We start from the raw sequence: 19,313 nt of genomic DNA, 5'->3' as shown, positions 1-19,313 counted from the left end.
ACAACAAGATTACTGCTGCGTGTCAAGCGTTGCTGGTAAATTACGTTCCTAAAAGCAAAATGTTCTTTGATTTAAGGGCCCAGGTGCACGGTGGTACTCTTACTTGTTTGCAACTTAGTTTGTGCTAGCTTGTGCTGATGCTGATTATGTAAGAGTTTATTTTACAGAACTGAAGTTAGGTAATGCGATTTGCTAGAGAGACTCTAGTCCTTCCATTGTCCTACTGTGAAATAGTGGTGGATGGATATTGGATACTAGGTTTAGTTTGTTAGTAGTAGTTAATAATTGTGTTATGCGGTCTGCGTGACGCCTCCTCTGTCACTGAGTGCTACTTACCCCAGTCCTCCGTCAAACCTTTTGTACTTTGTTTAGTGAGTGATAGGCTTAGCATGGTCAGTCAGTAGCAGAACTAGATCAGAATCATGCAACCAACCCACAATTTGTTGTATGTATGTATGCACTAATGTATGCATGTGTCCTCCATCTCATCTATGCATTTGATGGCTGAAAAAAATGGAAATGCAGACTTAGTGAACAATTGGCCCGTCTGGAATAGGTGGTGTAGGTCAGGTGGTACTTACTAGGCTTTGTTAGTATTTGTAATCAGAATGATTATGGAACACTGGAGTGTTCATAAATAAGTAGACGATCCGTAAATGCAGGAAGCAGCCAGTAGTCGATCCATCTGATTAGATAGGTGAATTTTATTGCAATTGTTGTTTCCTAAAATGTTGTTTGACTTATTTTTCCAAATGTTTTATTATTATTTGTTTCACAGCACTCCTTAATGTTTGTCTCTTTCTTTATTATATTTTACATGATCATCAGCACCACCCAGGAGCAAGAAGACGGGGTCGGAGTCGGCGGGGGAACCACAGGACCGCTCCTCTACCGAGGCTCCTGCTGCTGGCCCCGGTAAGTCCTCCAGTGGTTATATTGACATTTATATTTCCCTAAATTTTACTGCATCTTTTTTTTCCGAACTATAATTTATGGTTCCACTTTCTAAATCTATTTTTTACAAAAGCTTACTTCTTTGACCTTGACTTTCTGTTTCCAAATTCTGTTTATCCCTGCCTCTAACTAAGTTGCTTCTAACTGCCTCTGCTATTACTCTCTGTACTACTACTACTACTACTACTACTATTACTATTACTACTCTGTGTGTAGCGAAGCTTGCACAGTTGCCCACTCTTTATAGAAGGTTTTCTTTGGAATAATAAATCTCTGATTGACCAATAGCTCTAGCCACTGTGTCCTGTCCTTTGGGTTGTCCTCTTCAAGTCTTCTCAATGTTGAGGCGTTGACAATTACCACAAACAAAATGGCCAACCAGATATTTGACTAGTATTTTTGATCGGATAGTACATGATACTACTATTGTCTAATGATTCTGCAGAGCCACATACAGAACTATGCACAACAAAATAGGATGTTGCTGATGGGAGTTTGGACCTTACTGATCACACCTCAGTCCGAAGAACCCAGGATCCCCTGACCGACTAGCTATAGTGTCTCACATTAGGGCCCCACTCCCGACGCCCCACACGAAGAAGATACACAATGTTGATGATGACTGAGACAGACAACCCAGAACATAATAACACCATTTTGCTCACTCACTTGTGTAAGTCTATGTGTAAGTTCAAAAGGTTTATTTGAAACAAGTATCAAACTCTGTACATCGTTAATATGAAATTTAATTTACTACAGCCATAGTCAATGAGCCAGCAAAAAGCCTAACATTAAAACAGTAAACATTTACAAGTGCAGACAACAAGAATAAGAGCCAAGATCTTTTGAATTCTGGAAGACCCCTCACCGTAGAATGTAGAAATACTGGTTACATCATCTTGCATCCGATATGCTCTGTAAATCTCTGGTTTGTAGAAGGGAATCTTCCACCTATTATATATGAAAAAAATGCTGCGAGTTAGCCGTTAGATAGTATACTGGTGAATGCTAGCATTTTGCAGTCATGGCAAAAAGTGTAACATGTATGTGATGGCTAAGCAATATAAACTAAACAAACTCAATAAGTTGTTTTTTTTCGACCTCTTCACTTGTACGCAACAGTCAAGTGGCCTCAAAGGCATCTACTGCACATGTCAATAAGCTGGCAGGTGTAATTGAATATGCAAAACATGCCAGCTACAAACCCAGATAAGGGAATCCTTCCAAAAGGGACCAAGTCCCATCACCCACCGAAGTGGCATGCTTCATCATCTGGGACCTCCCTTAACCGCACCTGGTGCGGTTAAAGAGCTACAACTCCTCAAGTTACTATAAGAAGGAGGAGCTCAAGGATGTTTTAACTAATACAACTTGGAGGGAATCACTCCCAAAGTAGGAGGAAGCTGCCTATAGTGTAGTGAAGTAGGGTGCAGTGTGTGAAAACGTGATATTAAAATTGATTATCACTGGAAAAATGCTTTATTCAGTATCCGGTGATATCAACGGTAAAAACGCAGAAATGGTAGAGTAAAACGTGTACATCGAACAATTAGGGACACGTACTCTAAGTGTAGGTCTACATGTTTCAGCCAACTAGCGTCTCAAGGAGATGACCGTGGCTTTCTTCAGGACCATAACAAGACACTACTGCAATGTGATAAAGTGTACACAAGGACATAAAAGGAACAATACAACCAATAATGGTACCTGCTTATCAATAGATATACGGCACCGTCGGGAAGTATAAAGGTCACCTGTTAAGAGAAACAAAATAATTTCTACTTGAATAAAATCAACTTTTACCAGGGACAAACATACAAAGTAGTAAGAGCTGGACAAGATAGCAAATGTAGGTAGGCCTATTACACACGTTTCAAAGGTAAACGTCTGTCTGGAAGGGATACAAAATACCTCCTTACCCGTCTAGAGATCGGGGAATGTCCCACACTCCTGGTCACAACTCAGGGCGTGAGGCAGCGCTCTAAAAGACAAAAGGAACAGATACGGCAAGGTATTGTCTGCTCACTGACGTCAACGTAAAAAAGGGTCAGCTGTACGAACTCAAACATTGCAAGGCTGTTTTTAAACCGACTGGGAATCAAAGAATATAAGGGGCCCCTAGCAAACGGTCTTGCTGTTGGGCCATGCAGTAACTCAAGGCATGCCCGGTTCCTACCTCAAATACATTTGAGAGAAGCACCGGTGTCGGAGCCTGGCCAAGATTGACATTTTAACTAGTATGTAAAACAGCATTGTAAGACAGTAAATATGGTGATTTAGAATGAAAGATTATAGCGGGTCCCAATGTTTACCCACCCATACAGTGAATGAAATCATGCCCGATTAGAACCTCAGAACCACTAGACAGGAGCTAGAGTGTCGAAACGGCGCCACAAATAACGTGTTGCCTGAGGTAATGACCCAGGGCCCGATTCACAGAACAAACTTAAGACTAAATCCTAAACTTAGTACCATTCTGGTATTCACAGAATGCACCTAGTACTTCTGGTATTCACAGAATGAACTTACTACTTTTGCTATTCACAGAATGAACTTAGTACTTTTGCTATTCACAGAATGGATTTACGACTCCTAAACTTACGTCCGCACTCGGGCCGGAAATTCCGGCCCGGAGGCGGAGCTTCCGGGCCGGAGGCGGAGCTTCCGGGCCGGAGGCGGAGCTTCCAGGCCGGAGGCGGAGCTTCCGGCCCGGAGGTGGAGATTTCAGCCATAACTAAATCGGCCGGAATCCCCACCTCCGGGCCGGAAGCTCCGCCTCCGGCCCGGAAGCTCCGCCTCCGGGCCGGAAGCTCCGCCTCCGGGCCGGAATTTCCGGCCCGAGTGCGGACGTAAGTTTAGGAGTCGTAAATCCATTCTGTGAATAGCAAAAGTACTAAGTTTCATTCTGTGAATAGCAAAAGTAGTAAGTTCATTCTGTGAATACCAGAAGTACTAAGTGCATTCTGTGAATACCAGAATGGTACTAAGTTTAGGATTTAGTCTTAAGTTTGTTCTGTGAATCGGGCCCCCATACTCCAAATGTACAAATGTGACTGGGCCGGTAGGGCAAATAGCGTGGCTTGGGACTAAGTCGCTTAGCTTAACAGGATACCACAAACAGACAAACAGCGCCATCGAGTCCAAAATTCAGATTTAGCACTGTCTGCGTGAAACTGGACAGCGTGAATGTCCAGACAACAAAGGCAGATTGAACACCAGAAAGCTACAAAACCACGGAATGCTTCAGGGTTGGCTTACCTGTCCGTCACTACCCCAGACTTCCTTCCTGATTGTTCCGAGTGGTAGCCGGAACAGTGTAAGCGAGAACCCTTGAAGCCTCAAAGAGTCACGCCCCCAAGCGTAGGCCAATCACGCATCTAACCCCAAACACGTGATACGGGAGTTTACAGCATCTAGCGTGAAGTTAGTAGCGGAAAACGGAGCGTGTCGGGTAATGTAGTTGACAAACGCACGGAGCCACTCAGAGTTAATCATATTTCGTTATACCAAAAAACCCCAAGTCGAAATATTGGTCATGCTTGGAATGAGGTCACAACCTCGGCAATAGTCTAGAGAAGAATTCAGAGTGATCAAATTCATAGGCAGTGTAAAATAGTATGTCGCGCCCCCAATACGCGCTCAATGGTTCTCTTAGTATACGGGGCAAATGTCTTAAAATACCCCATAGTGCAGCCTAGAGAAAAGCAGACCATATAGTGTCAGACAAGGCCACAAGACACAAAGAACGTTATACTCTAGTCATGCGAGCAGATTATCATTGCAGAAAAATGATGCCAGTGAACGATCGTTTTGCGTCAGACATGGCAACAGGACCACAACGGTGAAGGGCATACATAAATGAAGTGTCCCAGTGTGTCGGAGTGGCCAAAACACAACCATGTCACAGTGAGGTCCACGGGATAGCCTCATTAAGCCCTAACTGGTCACTGCTCAGTTTAAAGACCCAACGTTGTTCAATTCTGAACAGAAATTTGGAGATATCTGTGACATGAGAGGGAATCAGAGGTTGTTCCAGTACCGTCCATCTTATGTCATCAGGACTGTGTTTGAGATCCAAGAAGTGTTTAGTTAAACGTGTCGCCAGTCTCTGGCATCTTATGGTGCTTTTGTGCTCCATTATCCGTATTTTGACCTTCCTGATGGTCATACCCACGTATTTCTTATGACAGGGACAGGTGATCAGGTAGATAACTCTCTCGCTGTTGCAATTGGTGTGTTTCAGTTGTCTCCAGGGTTTGTTAGTGCCGATATCGATTTCAGTAGTATTGTGTGTAAGCACAAGGCCCACAGTTACCACACGCATAATGGCCCTGGACAGGTGGCAGATTCCAAAGTGTATTGGCTGTGGGGACCGGCGTGTTCCTTGGACGTGTATGAAGCAAGGTATCGCGCAAGTTAGCGCTTCTCTTGAATGAAAAAAGTGGGGGAGCTAATTGTACCTGCCCTACGTTCAGAATCCGCCAATGTTTGCGTATGATCTTCTGCAGTTGGTTCGACCGGGTACTGAACGTTTGTACACACGTGAGTCTGTCCATCGGGGGCTTGGGTGTGGAGGGCTCGAGTAAAGCCTCTCGGTTGTTATTAATAGCCCGTTTGAATGAACTACGAATCAGATTCTGGGGGTACTGGCGGGCCTTCAAATTCTGAGACAGGACAGCGGCGTGCTGCTTGAAGCTATCAGTGGTGGAACAGTTGCGCCTAAGTCTCAGGAATTGCCCAAAAGGTAGACCTGCACGGAGTGACTTGGGGTGAAAGCTGTCAAAAGACAGAAGAGAATTCCTCGCCATCGGCTTAGTGTACAAATCGCTAGCCAGGCCATTGTCCGAAGGGAAGACCCAAAGGTCTAGGAAAGGCAGGCTGAGTTTGCTAGCTTCCATGGTGAAATTGAGAAAAGTGTTTTGATCATAGAGCCAAGAGTGGAAGGTGTTCAGGGTAGCTAGATCACCTCGCCAAATGACAAAAATGTCGTCAATATAGTGCTTCCATACGACTATCCTGTCGCAAAAGGGATTAGTGGCATTGAGGACAGAACCTTGTTCGAATAGATGGACATAGAGATTGGCCAAGCTGGGGGCGAAAACACTGGCCATAGAAGTACCCGATGTTTGGAGGTAAAATTGATTCTCGAACTTAAAAAAGTTCTCAGTCATGGCCAGCCTGGCACAGTTCATAATGAAAGCCACTGGCAAACTCAACCCGATGGTGTTTGCTTCGAGGAGCCCTCTGATGGCTTCAAGGGTCTCTGTCTGGGGAATGCAGGTATACAATGATTCTACATCAAAACTAACAAGGAAATCAGTGTCAGTATTGAAATCTAAACCAGGGAGCAGCTGCAATACATCTTTGGTGTCCTGCAAATAAGTAGGCATGGTTCTCACCAGAGGCCTGAGAAAGATGTCAACAAAGGTGGACAAAGGTTCAAGGAGTGAACCTAACCCAGAGATGATGGGTCTACCCGGCGGGGGACGCTGTTCCTTATGTATTTTGGGTAGCACGTAGAAATAGGGGGTGATCGGATGTTCAGTCACCAAATATTCTGCTTCCCGTACTGAAATCCAACCCTCCAATTTGGCCTCAATGACCAGCTCAAAGATTTCTTTTTTGATACGTGATGTTGGGTCTGTCTCCAGACACTTGTAGAATCTCTCATTGCTAAGTTGTCTCAAGCATTCTGTTCTGGTCCTGGACGTTAAGGATCACAGTAGCACCGCCCTTGTCGGCGGGCTTGATGATGATATGGGGATTGGTAGAAAGAGCAGTGAGAGCCTGTTTCTCAGGGTTGGGTAAGTTGTAATACTGTCATATAGGTTCGCTCATGAGAGCTGAAATGTCTTTATTCACCGCTGTCTCGAATGCCAAAACATGCGCAGGTACCAGATGAGCAGGTGGATTAAAAGTGGATTTATTCCTCAAACCACTGTCGCTCTCACCATGTTCTGCATCTATGTTGACGTCATCTTTTTCTTTAAAAAAGAAATGTAGCCTGATTTTTCGAAAAAAGTTGGCCAACTCAGATTACAAGGTAAAGGGATCTCCTGAACTGGTCGGCACGAAACCTAAACCTCTATTAAGGACTTTATCTTCCATGTCCGTCAAGGTATACGAACTCAAATTTACCACTAGCTGCTGTTTGGTCCTGCCACTGCCTGTGCTTTCGCCGTGCTGCGGAGATTGCGAGGTGATGTTGGAGGGCTCCAGTGGACCCGTGCCTGGTTTTGAGATTGATTGTTTTGACCTCTTCTCCGCCCTCTCGAGCGGCCACGGCCCTGACCTAAAAAAGGCTGGTTGTGAAAAAAACGGGCATGATTTCATTCACTGTATGGGTGGGTAAACATTGGGACCCGCTATAATCTTTCATTCTAAATCACCATATTTACTGTCTTACAGTGCTGTTTTACATACTAGTTCAAATGTCAATCTTGGCCAGCCTCCGACACCCGTGCTTCTCTCATATGTATTTGAGGTAGGAACCGGGCATGCCTTGAGTTACTGCATGGCCCAACAGCAAGACCGTTTGCTAGGGGCCCTTTATATTCTTTGATTCCCAGTCGGTTTAAAAACAGCCTTGCAATGTTTGAGTTCGTACAGCTGACCCTTTTTTACGTTGACGTCAGTGAGCAGACAATACCTTGCCGTATCTGTTCCTTTTGTCTTTTAGAGCGCTGCCTCACGCCCTGAGTTGTGACCAGGAGTGTGGGACGTTGCCCGATCTCTAGACGGGTAAGGAGGTATTTTGTGTCCCTTCCAGACAGATGTTTACCTTTGAAACGTGTGCAATAGGCCTACCTACATTTGCTATCTTGTCCAGCTCTTACTACTTTGTATGTTTGTCCCTGGTAAAAGTTGATTTTATTCAAGTAGAAATTATTTTGTTTCTCTTAACAGGTGACCTTTATACTTCCCGACGGTGCCGTATATCTATTGATAAGCAGGTACCATTGTTGGTTGTATCGTTCCTTTTATGTCCTTGTGTACACTTTATCACATTGCAGTAGTGTCTTGTTATGGTCGTGAAGAAAGCCACGGTCATCTCCTTGAGACGCTAGTTGGCTGAAACATGTAGACCTACACTTAGAGTACGTGTCCCTAATTGTTCGATGTACACGTTTTACTCTACCATTTCTGCGTTTTTACCGTTGATATCACCGGATACTGAATAAAGCATTTTTCCAGTGATAATCAATTTTAATATCACGTTTTCACACACTGCACCCTACTTCACTACACTATAGGCAGCTTCCTCCTACTTTGGGAGTGATTCCCTCCAAGTTGTATTAGTTAAAACATCCTTGAGCTCCTCCTTCTTATAGTAACTTGAGGAGTTGTAGCTCTTTAACCGCACCAGGTGCGGTTAAGGGAGGTCCCAGATGATGAAGCATGCCACTTCGGTGGGCGATGGGACTTGGTCCCTTTTGAAAGGATTCCCTTATCTGGGTTTGTAGCTGGCATGTTTTGCTTTTGTTTGAGGTACACCAATATAGACCCACGGACTCTGTTGTTGTTCTAGTCTTAGTATTTGGGGATTTGTCCGCGCTGGTCTTTAAACTCCCTTAGACCCTCCACTCATTTTTGTTTGTCGGTAATTAAATATGCACCAAAAGAGTAGTAGTCGACATGATGAATCTAAAAGGGTTACACGTGGCTCAGGCTAACTTTTAAAAGAGTAGAGTAGGACTAGATGACCCTAGGAAGTGGAACCATATCACTACTAGTGTCTGTCTACTGACTGTACTTACTGTCTAGTGCTGATGTATGTTGCATTAACTTTTTTTTCAATGTTCCAAGTGAACACTTAAAATAGGGGGAGGTTTCCAGGCATCTAAAAAATTTGTGATGTTTTTATCTAGGCACACTACCATCCACCAGTGCCGTCGGGGCCAGCAATGCGGCCGTTCCGGAGAGGGCAGGCGAACTGGCGGCACCTGCAGGAGAGACGGGGGGATCCAGCAGCAGTGGCCGGCGGCGGTAAGTTATATTCATTACTTCTTGACATTACAGCTAGATGTAAGTGTGTTCACTATTTCACTGTACTGTGCGACTTATTATTATACAACGGTTGAAGAAGACACCCTTTACTTAGCATTAGCAGCGTGAGTAGAGTAACCAATGGCCTCTTCTATTTGACTCCAAAATCAGCTGTGAATGTTTTATGGAGAAGACAAACTCAGATCAGATGACCTTGATGGATGTGTTGAACAAAGAGGGAAAGAACTAAGGGTGGAAGGACGGGCGAGATAAATAATATGACTGACTGGCAGAGAAGGATATGTTGTTGGAAGCATGCATAGGTGGCTGATAGTAATCAGATCAGATGCATGGGTTGTTGAAGGATGGGTGGAAGGTGAAAGAATGCCTGCCTGGGTGGGCGAAACAGTATGGGTGGATAGTGCTAGATAGCAAAAATCTGCGTTGTTTGGTTCAAATTCAAAGCCAAGGCAATCAAGGAAGGAGCGGAAGCATGGGTGGTTGTTGGTGAAACCAACTAAGTATGAGAGATATAAAAAAGAAGGATAAACGTTTACTTTAATGGATGTATGCCTGGTTGTACTATCATCAAGAGACAATATAGGTGGAAAGTGTCACTGGAGATTCTTACTTTGAAGAAAATGTAAAAGAAACTGCGCGACAGTGGTGGTGGGAGTGTTGGCGGGCGGTGACATGGGGAGGGGTCGGGTGGGTGGTACTGGCGATGCAGTGCGTGCAACAAGTTTTTTTTTTTAATGTATTGTTTAATTACCTGTGATTGTCCTTAATCCATAGTTTACTATCCCCACCCTGCACCTTCCCACGTCACCGACTCACTGCCCGGCAGCACTCCCACCGCCGACCGCTACCGACCTGATGTCGTATCGTATTAGCATCTATAATATGAATATAAGCAATGATCATTGGATCCGATAAATAATCAGCCTTTTTGTAGTACCCATGGCAGGGTGTAAGTGAAATTGTGCATGCCATTTGCCCTCATGTAACAGAGTATGACCACCTGCAGACAGTAGTAGTAAATAAAGCTAATGTGAGTCTGCATCATGTGGCTCATATCTGTTTCTCTTGGGTGCAAGCTTAGCTGACGGAGCTGGCATGCCGGCTACAACAAGGTTATGTAATTGGGCTAAACTACAGATAAGAACAACACGACTGGTGTACCGGAGTACATAGTACGATTATATTTATAATGTCGGAAACTCTCACAAGTGTTAGAGTCCAAGGAAGTAGGATTAGAGATACTTACCACCAAATCACAAATGTTATGAACTGTGCTTGCTAGTGATACTGTGACACTATGTGTTGAATGATTTTAGTGTTTCTGTTTTGCTAAGAGTATTGGCTACAACATGTTCTTTTTCTTTCTTGATATAGATACTCCTTCCACACCCACTAAACCATCAAGGAAGGAGTTGGCCGCTAGGGCCCGGCGCCGGAAACTGGAGGCCATCTGCGAACATTATTGCCGGCTGGTGGCTCAGGCGGAGGAGGAGGAGGAGGCGGCTGCAGCTGAAGCCTCCTCCAATGCCCCGGGCCCAAGTCAGGCCCTGCCTCCACTTTCACGTCCGCCGCCGCGCCTCTATTTCCAGTACTGCTGCCCCCCACCCTGCATGTAACTGTAGGGCATTTCGCCGCCAGCTGCTCCGCCGGAAGGCCCGCTTAGAGGAGAACATGGAGGAGCGGGTAAAGATCCTGGTGGACAAACACCTTAAGGCCCGCCGACAATAGAGGACCTCGTCGTTTGCCCCTTTTTTAATTCCTTTTGTTGGTGGGTGGGTTTTTGGGCGTTGGGGATTCTTTCGGACATTGGGATTCTTCAACTTTCGTTTCTTTTTGGGCATTGGTTGGGGTTAGGGAGGGGGTGGGTTAGGTCAGAGTGGGATAGTTTATTTTTGTTAGGGGATATTAAATGTTATTCTATTTATTTATACGATGTTAATGTTTTGTGGTGGGTTACAGTTTTCAGAATTCAATCTAAGTTACATGGTTTGTTACTTTGTTTCCGTACTGCTGCATGCCCACAGCCAGTGTTTGATTTAAAAGATCTGCCGATTTTGTAACACACAAACCGATAGATGCAGTACCCCTCAATGAGCTATTTTTAATTGTCATAATAGTACTGTCAGTCTCTCCTCCTAGTCCATACCTCCCACCAAACTTATCTTACTTGTGATTGATGTTGAAGTTCGGCACACTGATGGCTGCATGGTTGGTTTCCCAAAATTGACGGAGAAGATGCCATTATTGTGGTGGTAGTAGTAGACACTGGCAATAGCATTTGAAAAAAGAAAGAGAAAGTCACTTGACTGAGAGACTGTGGGAGGAGTAGTAGAACAGAACACAAAGTAAACTACAGCATGGGTGGGCAAGCAGAAGAAGATCCTTGCCCTGCCTTAGTTGAAATTCAATTAGTGTTGTTTTCACCACATCTGCCCCAGCAAGCGTGTGATCAATTGGTGTATATTTAATGTAGTCATCACATCACACCTCAATATAAATCACACAGCCCGGGGGAAGAGGGTTAGGGATTTATGAATGGATGGGAATTGGGGTTTTGGGAAAGTATTGAGAAAGAAAAACAGACAGTATGCATGGACACAACAAAAGTAAAACACAATTTTGTAAGACGACCATAATCCATTATCAAAGAAATCAAAGTATGAAGTGAGAAAAAGCAAATGCATGCATGCTGAGGAAGATAACTTGATGGTTAATGATAATGAGTTGTACTTACTATAACTACTATTACCCAATGAGACAGTACAGTCAGGGAAGAAATTGAAATTTGCCTTGCCTGTCTGCCGCCCTCAGAGCTCAGACCGAACCCAATTACATGCTGTACCGGGCTTACTTTTATTTTTCAAGCTAGCTAAGGAAATTAAAAATTAGTTGTAGGGATCAATTACCAAACAAACCACAACACACAGTCGTAATGATTGAAGAGAAAAAAGCAATCAAATAAATTTAAAGATGAATGATGATACTAAAGTTACTGTATTATCCTGGTCCAAATGTGGAGTTGCATCATTCTCGTCATTCCTCTTGGTCCTCCCTTCCATGGACACTCCGCACATCAATCTTGGGTACCACTGCCTGCCTGATGCGGATTGGTAAGGTAAGTGTGAGTCGTTTCTCCCACTATAGCACAGGTTAAAGGCCGGCCTGTAAGTGTAGATGGAAAAACAAACGGGGTATTGAAAAATTACTGCATTTAAAACAATAAACTCAATTACAGTGGAGTGCAAGACGAGAAGACAACACTCTGGAGAGAACACTTTCAGACTGAGGCAGCTTGGATAGGCTACATAGTGTCTACTCTACAGCATTAAGGTACAACAACAACGGGACTAGATTCAGGAGCCAGCACAGCCACAGAACAGGAGAACCGCGGCACAGGCCAGGTACCCTACCCCTTACTTACATTTTGACCGAGCCAGAGAAATGTCATATGCACTGCAGCAACCTAGCATTTTCCAAATGAAGTGACTAAATAAATGCGCCACTGTCCCTCATACCACTACACTCTACTCCAGTCCACACCAGTACACGGACATCTAGCCTAGGTCTGCTGTGGTTCTTGTTCAAACTGTTTACCTTTAAAGTCAGCCCATGAAACGCAGTTATTCCATCAATTTTCTCTGATCCATCTGACTGTGTGCAAAGATAGTATGCTCAGCAGCATCATGATGATGACCGTGTGGTACGTATTCTCCAACACCAACTCAGTCTGTAGTGACGGATTAAGTTTATAATATATTCCATATTACAAAATTGCAATGGATATTGGCCGGCACCTGCAGTGGTAGGAGTACAATGTGGTTATTATTAAACAACAAGGAAACATTAACTGTCACCACACCTGAGTCACTTTTACTTTGTCGATAAACTAGTATAGTTCTACTTCATGCTCAATTATTCGTAGTCAGCCAGCATCCAATGCAATGCATGCCACCATCATTCACAATAATCACTCATTACCTGTCTTGGTGTTCTCTTTGGCTGTCTGATCTGATGCCTGCCTAGCCTTCTGGCAGTCAGTGATGAGTTTCTTTCGGCTTGGAAACAAAATGGGATATAGCTGGAGTCACGTTTCACTTCTTATGGAGGGACTGTTAGAGGCAACATGTATTGTACTATTCTCCATCTCCATCCAATGTCTGACTTGCTTGAAATGTACTTAGGGAGAGTAAGGAAGATGGAGCAGGACCCTGAGGAGTAGAGTGGACAGTTATGCACAGACGTGCAACTCCAATAGGGAAATAAAAAGAGGAGACTGTTGATGGATTTGTTGTGATTAGATTTTGAACCAGAAAAACAGATACACAGTCACACACAAATAAAGGAAGGGAGAACAATTTGAAAGCCTAGTTGTCAGGGAAGAGGAGCTCGTCCTCAAACTCTGGTGGCTCGGACAGAAGTACGTCTAACAACCCACTACTTATGTCATTGAAGTCGCTCTCCTCTTCCTGCTGTGATTCACGTATTTTGTACTCCGGTGGTATAAAGTGTTGATTCATTTTGATCATGGTTAACCTCTTAACGCTTTTGGGCGAGAGACTGGTCGTTTTGACAGTAACAATGGCATCAGCAGCACTGAAAACACGCTCTGAAGAGACACTTGCAACAGGGCAAGCCACATACTTTATCGCCAGCCTGCTGAGCACTGGCCATTGGCTTCTTTTCCCATACCAATACACCAATGGGCTTGGCTCCATGAAGACCTCTGTTGTGTCATCTAGATAGGCCTGAACCATCCGCTCAATGTTCAGGGGTGCTCCGATTTCCTGGGCCTCTTTTGCCTTTGCATCAGTCATGGACGTACAATACCCTTTCCGTAGAAACCAATCACCTGCCGTTTTTTTAAATGTGCCTGATGATCCTGTTGGTGCTGTTGATGTTATTGCTGGCAGTGTTGTTGACTGCTGGGAGGCAAACGCACTGCTCTTGGCCTCTGAAGTAGAACTTGACTCTGGGTGCCCTGCTGTACTTTTTCTGCCCTGGGGGTGCGTGCCTCTAATTATGATCCTTTCGTTTTCAAAGTCAGTGGCTTCCTCAGCTATCAAAGTTTTGTACTGGGCAACATCCACTTCTGAAAAAGGAATTACTTCATTACTGTGCAGCAATAATTTGTAACGTGGATCCAAAATTGAGGCAGTAATGTAATGTGGATGTGACACAATGTTATTTTGAATCCTTGTATTGTCAGATAAGCGAGCGACTAAGGTGTCTGCCAAATAATATGCGTCTACTTTGTCATCCACACCTGCGTACATTTCTAACACCTCCTTCAGCTCTTGCTCTAGTATGTACAACAATGGGATAGCTTGGCCCATAGTACAGTCCTCCCTGCTCACTTCACGTGTGAAGACCTCAAAAGGAAGTAGCATCTCTGTCAGGCATTTGACGAGGTCCCATTGAGCCATCTCAACTGTCATGCCTTTCACAGTAGGATCCCCTGACCTTTTCATGACATACGCATTAAGTGGTATGTACTGCTCAAACAGACGCTCAAGCATGTAATACGTTGAGTTCCAACGTGTTGGCACCTCCTGGATGAGTGCTTTGACTGGCATTTTATGCTCACGTTGAATGACCCTCAGCTGCTTCCGGGCTTTCAAAGAATGGTTGAAATGTGTGCATATTCTTCTGCAGGTGGTCAGTAAGCTGCTGACTTTGCTTTCATTTTTCAGAAAGTCCTGAACAACAATGTTAATGCAGTGTGCCAAACATGGCACCCTGAAATAGCCACCATCTTTCATGGCCCTAACTACATTACTGCCATTGTCCGTGGCAACAAAACCAATGGTAAGCCCTCTTGGTCGCAGCCACTCAAACACCTTGCTGTTAAACTCATTCAAAATGTTTGCAGCAGTATGAGATTTCTCCATAGCAAACATGGCTACAGTTGCATGTTTGCGAGTGTCTTTAAAAATCTCAGCGGTGTCAACAACACCGCCAGATATCTTATCTTTAACACCTGAAAAATAGACCCAGTGTGCAGTGATGCACATGTAATCAGTGGCTTGGCAACTGGTCCACATGTCTGTTGTCAGGTGTATACTCTGAACAGCACTCTGTTTTAAGGCTTTTCCAAGCAATTCCAGCACGTCAGGATGTAGTGCTGGAACAGCAACTCTTGCGAAGTAGTAGTGGCTGGGAACTTTCCATTTTGGGCAGATGGTGGTCACAAATTCAAGAAAACCCACCCCTTCAACAAAAGAAAAAGGGAGAAGGTCCAGTGCTAACATTTTAGCCAGCTTTGCATTGTACAAACTTGCTATTGGGTGGTTGCGTTCGTACTGCCCCTCCGGCCTACTAAACATGCTAAGAATGGTAGGCTGCATGGTATTCCTTCCTGTGGTCAACGTCGCACTTTTTGGGCCAGCAGTACTCCTTGGTGTCTCAGGCTGACTCTTACTCTTGTGCCAATGAGATGTGGCCGAGGATGTGGGCGTTACCACTGCAGTGCTGGGGACAGGGCTACTTTGTGCACCACTACCACAGAGAATGTCTCCCTCTTCTTCCTGTTCCACCGTGAGCGGACTTTCTACTCGTTTATGCCTGTTGGACCCGGCCTCGTAGCATGGCTCTACTGGTCCCCGCACCACCTCACCTGGTACCTGCAGCCCCGAGCTCCCGGCCTAACCGATCCTTTCCACCAGAACACACGCACCCGACCCGGACATCCTCGTCCATGGCCTCTCCCCCTTCGGCCACTCCGGGCCCGCGTGCCCACTTCATGCACCAAGATGGCTGCCCGGCCCCAGCGCGACCCGGGCCTAGAGGCGCCACTCCGGCTGGAGTACATCACGCTTCCAGGGGATGAGAGGGAGAGGGGCAGTTTCTATCGCACCTCTGAACTCCCCTGGGACGATGGGTTTCGATCGGCCCTCCGGCCTCCCTGAGAGCTGGCTCCACGCCTGCTGGGTGTCTGGGACTCCTCCCGACCCGGTCCTGAAAAGATCACAAGACAATGGCAGGAAACCCCGACAAGCGACCCCCAGGTGACAAGACCCCTGCCTGCACAGACTCCGGACATCAAAGAGGGGTCGACCTATAACAAGGGGTGCTCTGAGACTGTCCGGCAGATTCAACGCTGGAACAACGAGAGCCTGCTGACGCGGTCGCGGCTCCTGGAACTTAGAACCACCTGAGCCCTGCTGAGTGACTCGCGGCTCCCTGAAGATCGTAAGACCTCCGAACTGTACCTGAGTCCTGCTGAGTGGCTCGCGGCTCCCTGAAGATCGTAAGACCTCCGAACTTTTACCTGAGCCCTGCTGAGTGACTCGCGGCTCCCCGAAGATCGTAAGACCTCCGAACTTGTGCTTGAGCCCTGCTGAGTGACTCGCGGCTCCCTGAAGATCGTAAGACCTCCGAACTAGTACCTGGGCCCGCTGAGTGACTCGCGGCTTCCACAGACTCCACCGGTCCCGCCGGACCCCACGACAACCAGCCTACCCCCCAGCTCGAGGATTGTGAGCTGTGCGCCGGGTACGTCCGTGCCTTGAACCTTTTACCAGAGACTGTCCCGCTACCCCCTATCCCTTCCGAGACTCATTGAGCCCGTGCTCTCCTTGTACATATTTGCAGTGCTAACCTGTTTGATAAAGATTGATTCCTAAGGACACACGGTGTGGTGTTTCTGTGTCGTGTGGTGCCAGAAGTACGATCCTCGATACGAGATTTCTCCTCCTGAGGAGTCTCCCGCCAGTGCCCGGCTACGATACTTTGAGGGTGGGTCTCAGGGTAGTCAGGACCCCCTTTCCGGGCTACTCTGAGGTCGCCGTCTAACATTGGTGGCAGCGGTGGGATTCGGGCCCATCACCGAGAGATCGTACCGTGAACGACGGACGCACTACCGACAAAGATGGCAGAAGGAAACGCCATGATCCCCGCAGAAACCAACGCCAACAGGGTGTTCCAGGTGGAACAACTAGAAGAATACACACACAAAGAACTAAAGCAATTCTGCAAAGAACTTAGAATCGCTACCACTGGTCTCAACACCAAGGAAGATTTGCAGAAAGCACTGAAAGCCTGGGTGGATGCCGGGGCCTCCCGCCCGGAAGACACGGGGGAGCACCCCGACGAGGCCGAACCCCCCCAAGGCGAAAGCAGCAGCAATCAGGTGCGAGGCATCGTACCAGACGGGGGCCTATCCCCGGGAGAACTCGCGGACAGAGAGAGAAGCCGCAATCACGAACTCGAGTTAGCTAAACTCAAAATCGAAGGCGAATTAAAGTTAGCGGAGAAAAAGCTAGCAGTAGAGCAAATGCGCGTGCAAGGCGAGCTAGAGGAGAAGAAGCTCCAACGGGAACACGAAGGAAGGAAGCTCCAACTAGAGCACGAACGCAGCTTGAAAGAAATCGAGCTCAAGGCCAGAAGCGAGGAAGGGAGGCCCCCGGGACACCGAGAGGCGACCTCCCCAGCGGAGCAGAAGGTCCACATCCCCAAGGACGTGGTCAAGGAATATTATAAAAACGATGACATTCAACAATGGTTCAGGGCCTACGAGGTCGCCATGACCTCCCATCGGGTCCCGCAGAAGGACTGGGGGGCAGGGTTGTGGGGACGGTTTCTAAGCGAAGGAAGAGACACCCTGCTCGACCTACCCCTCTCTCTGCAGACCTCCTACAGCCACATGAAAGAGGCTCTACTCACAAGGTACGGTCTCACCCCCGAGATGTACCGTCAGCGATTCCGGGACTGCAGGAAAATCCCGGGCACCACCTGGGTGGAATATGTAAACTTTTTTAGTCGGGCCTTCGATGGGTGGGTCAAGGGCAGCAAAGTCACCACCCTTGAGGAACTCACCGACCTCCTGTTGTGGGAACACCTGGCTGCGAACTGCTTTGTGGAACTACGCCAGCATCTGCTTGACAGCAAACTCACCGATCCCAGGAAGCTGGCGGTGGAAGCAGACCGCTGGACCAACACCCGGGTCACCCGGGGCATGGTAGGAGAATACCCCCGAGCCAGTCAGGGACCACCCCGCCAGAGAGGAGGGGGGAACCAGGGAGGCCAGAGAGAGTCCCAGCCTAGCCCCCCAAAGACCCAACCTCCACCTTTCCCAGCGCCCCCCCACCAGTAACCGGACCCCCCGGGAGACGGGGACACAGGGTAACCGTCACTTGTTTCCGTTGCCAGAAGCCCGGGCACTACGCCAATGACCCAGAATGCCCCATGGCCACCCAAAACACCCCTGCAAGACAGATAGCCAACATAGCTCTGGGGGAGGAGGTTGAGGAAACCGGGGAGTGGGAACCCGCAGCCATGGCCCTAGTATCCCTGGGAGATAGGGAGATGGTCCCTGGTAGCCTCCTGCCCTCCAACACGAAGAAATACGGGCAGCTCGTCAAGATCAATGGCCACCAAATAGAGGCCCTGCGGGACACCGGGGCCAGCATCACCGGTGTCCTCAGGCACTTAGTCCCCGAGGAGCAGATCCTCCCCAACGTCTTTTGCCCGGTAATTTCCGCAGATAATAGAGAGAGTATGTGTCAGGTAGCTCTGGTGCCGTTTGAGTGGGGTGGAGTGATAGGTAAACTGAGGGTGGCCGTAAGAACCTCCCAGCCGGTCGACTGCCTCTTAGGGAACGACCTGGAGAGTTCTCCCTGGAAGCACGTCGAGCGCAAGGCCCACCTAGAGATGATGGGGCTCCCCGAGTGGGTGTGCGCCACCACCCGATCTATGTCAGCTCGACTTCCCCCCCTGGGAGAAGTCGAAGACGCCCCGACCGAAGAAGTCAGAGCAGTAACCACCGAGGGTCCTCCCGTCCCCCCATCGGAAGGCCCCGTCACCAGCGACGAACCCTCACTGTCCGACACCGCCCCGGTCCCCGAGTTAGGCGATCTACCCGAGTTAGCCCAATGGCGCCACGAGGGCGGGCCCACCCGGGAGGAGTTTTGCCGGGAGCAAGCCACTTGTCCTTCCCTGGTCGGACTACGGCGCCAGGCCGAGGGCCAAGCCGCAGGCGACCAAACTGGAACGCACCGAATTTATTGGGAGAATAACATTTTATACAGTGAGCAGAAGTCGGTGGAGCTGGGATCCGGACGGGTGCTGGTGGTACCCCTCCGCTTCCGAGACTTCCTCCTGGGCTTAGCCCACGACGTCCCCCTCGCCGGCCACCTGGGTCAAGACAAGACCTACAGCCGTCTCGTGACCCATTTTTACTGGCCTAGAATGAGAGCAGCTGTAGAGGCCCACTGCAAGTCCTGTCCCACGTGCCAAGCTAGTGGGAAGAGTGGGGGGAAGCGCAAGGCTCCCCTCCAACCCTTCCCGGTCGTCAGTACCCCCTTCGAACGAGTCGGGATCGACATCGTGGGGCCACTGGACCCCCCCACCTCCCA

At 47.5% G+C, this 19,313-nt stretch overlaps 1 protein-coding gene across 9 annotated transcripts in view; it reads right to left on the bottom strand.

Moving 5' to 3' along the window:
* The window catches only part of LOC146806292 (zinc finger BED domain-containing protein 6-like), a 335,542-nt gene that overhangs the window by 130,020 nt on the left and 186,209 nt on the right, over nucleotides 1-19,313 (bottom strand). For 5 of the 9 annotated variants that reach the window (XM_085623520.1, XM_085623521.1, XM_085623514.1 and 2 more), the window contains exons 1-3: nucleotides 12,556-17,041; nucleotides 11,129-12,123; nucleotides 1,823-1,905 (exon numbers count right to left, since the gene is read on the bottom strand). In XM_085623520.1, the coding sequence (XP_085479646.1) occupies nucleotides 13,326-15,305 (1,980 nt within the window). In that variant the 5' untranslated portion in view covers nucleotides 15,306-17,041 and the 3' untranslated portion in view covers nucleotides 1,823-1,905; nucleotides 11,129-12,123; nucleotides 12,556-13,325. Of the gene's footprint in view, nucleotides 1-1,822; nucleotides 1,906-2,661; nucleotides 2,709-11,128; nucleotides 12,124-12,555; nucleotides 17,042-19,313 lie in introns of those variants that run through there. The other 4 variants (XM_085623516.1, XM_085623518.1, XM_085623515.1 and 1 more) reach the window with 4 other exon arrangements.

Source organism: Triturus cristatus, chromosome 8 (assembly GCF_964204655.1).
Source record: "Triturus cristatus chromosome 8, aTriCri1.1, whole genome shotgun sequence".
In the NCBI taxonomy this organism is placed as follows: domain Eukaryota; kingdom Metazoa; phylum Chordata; class Amphibia; order Caudata; family Salamandridae; genus Triturus; species Triturus cristatus.
This window is presented reverse-complemented; position numbering and strand designations above follow the sequence as displayed.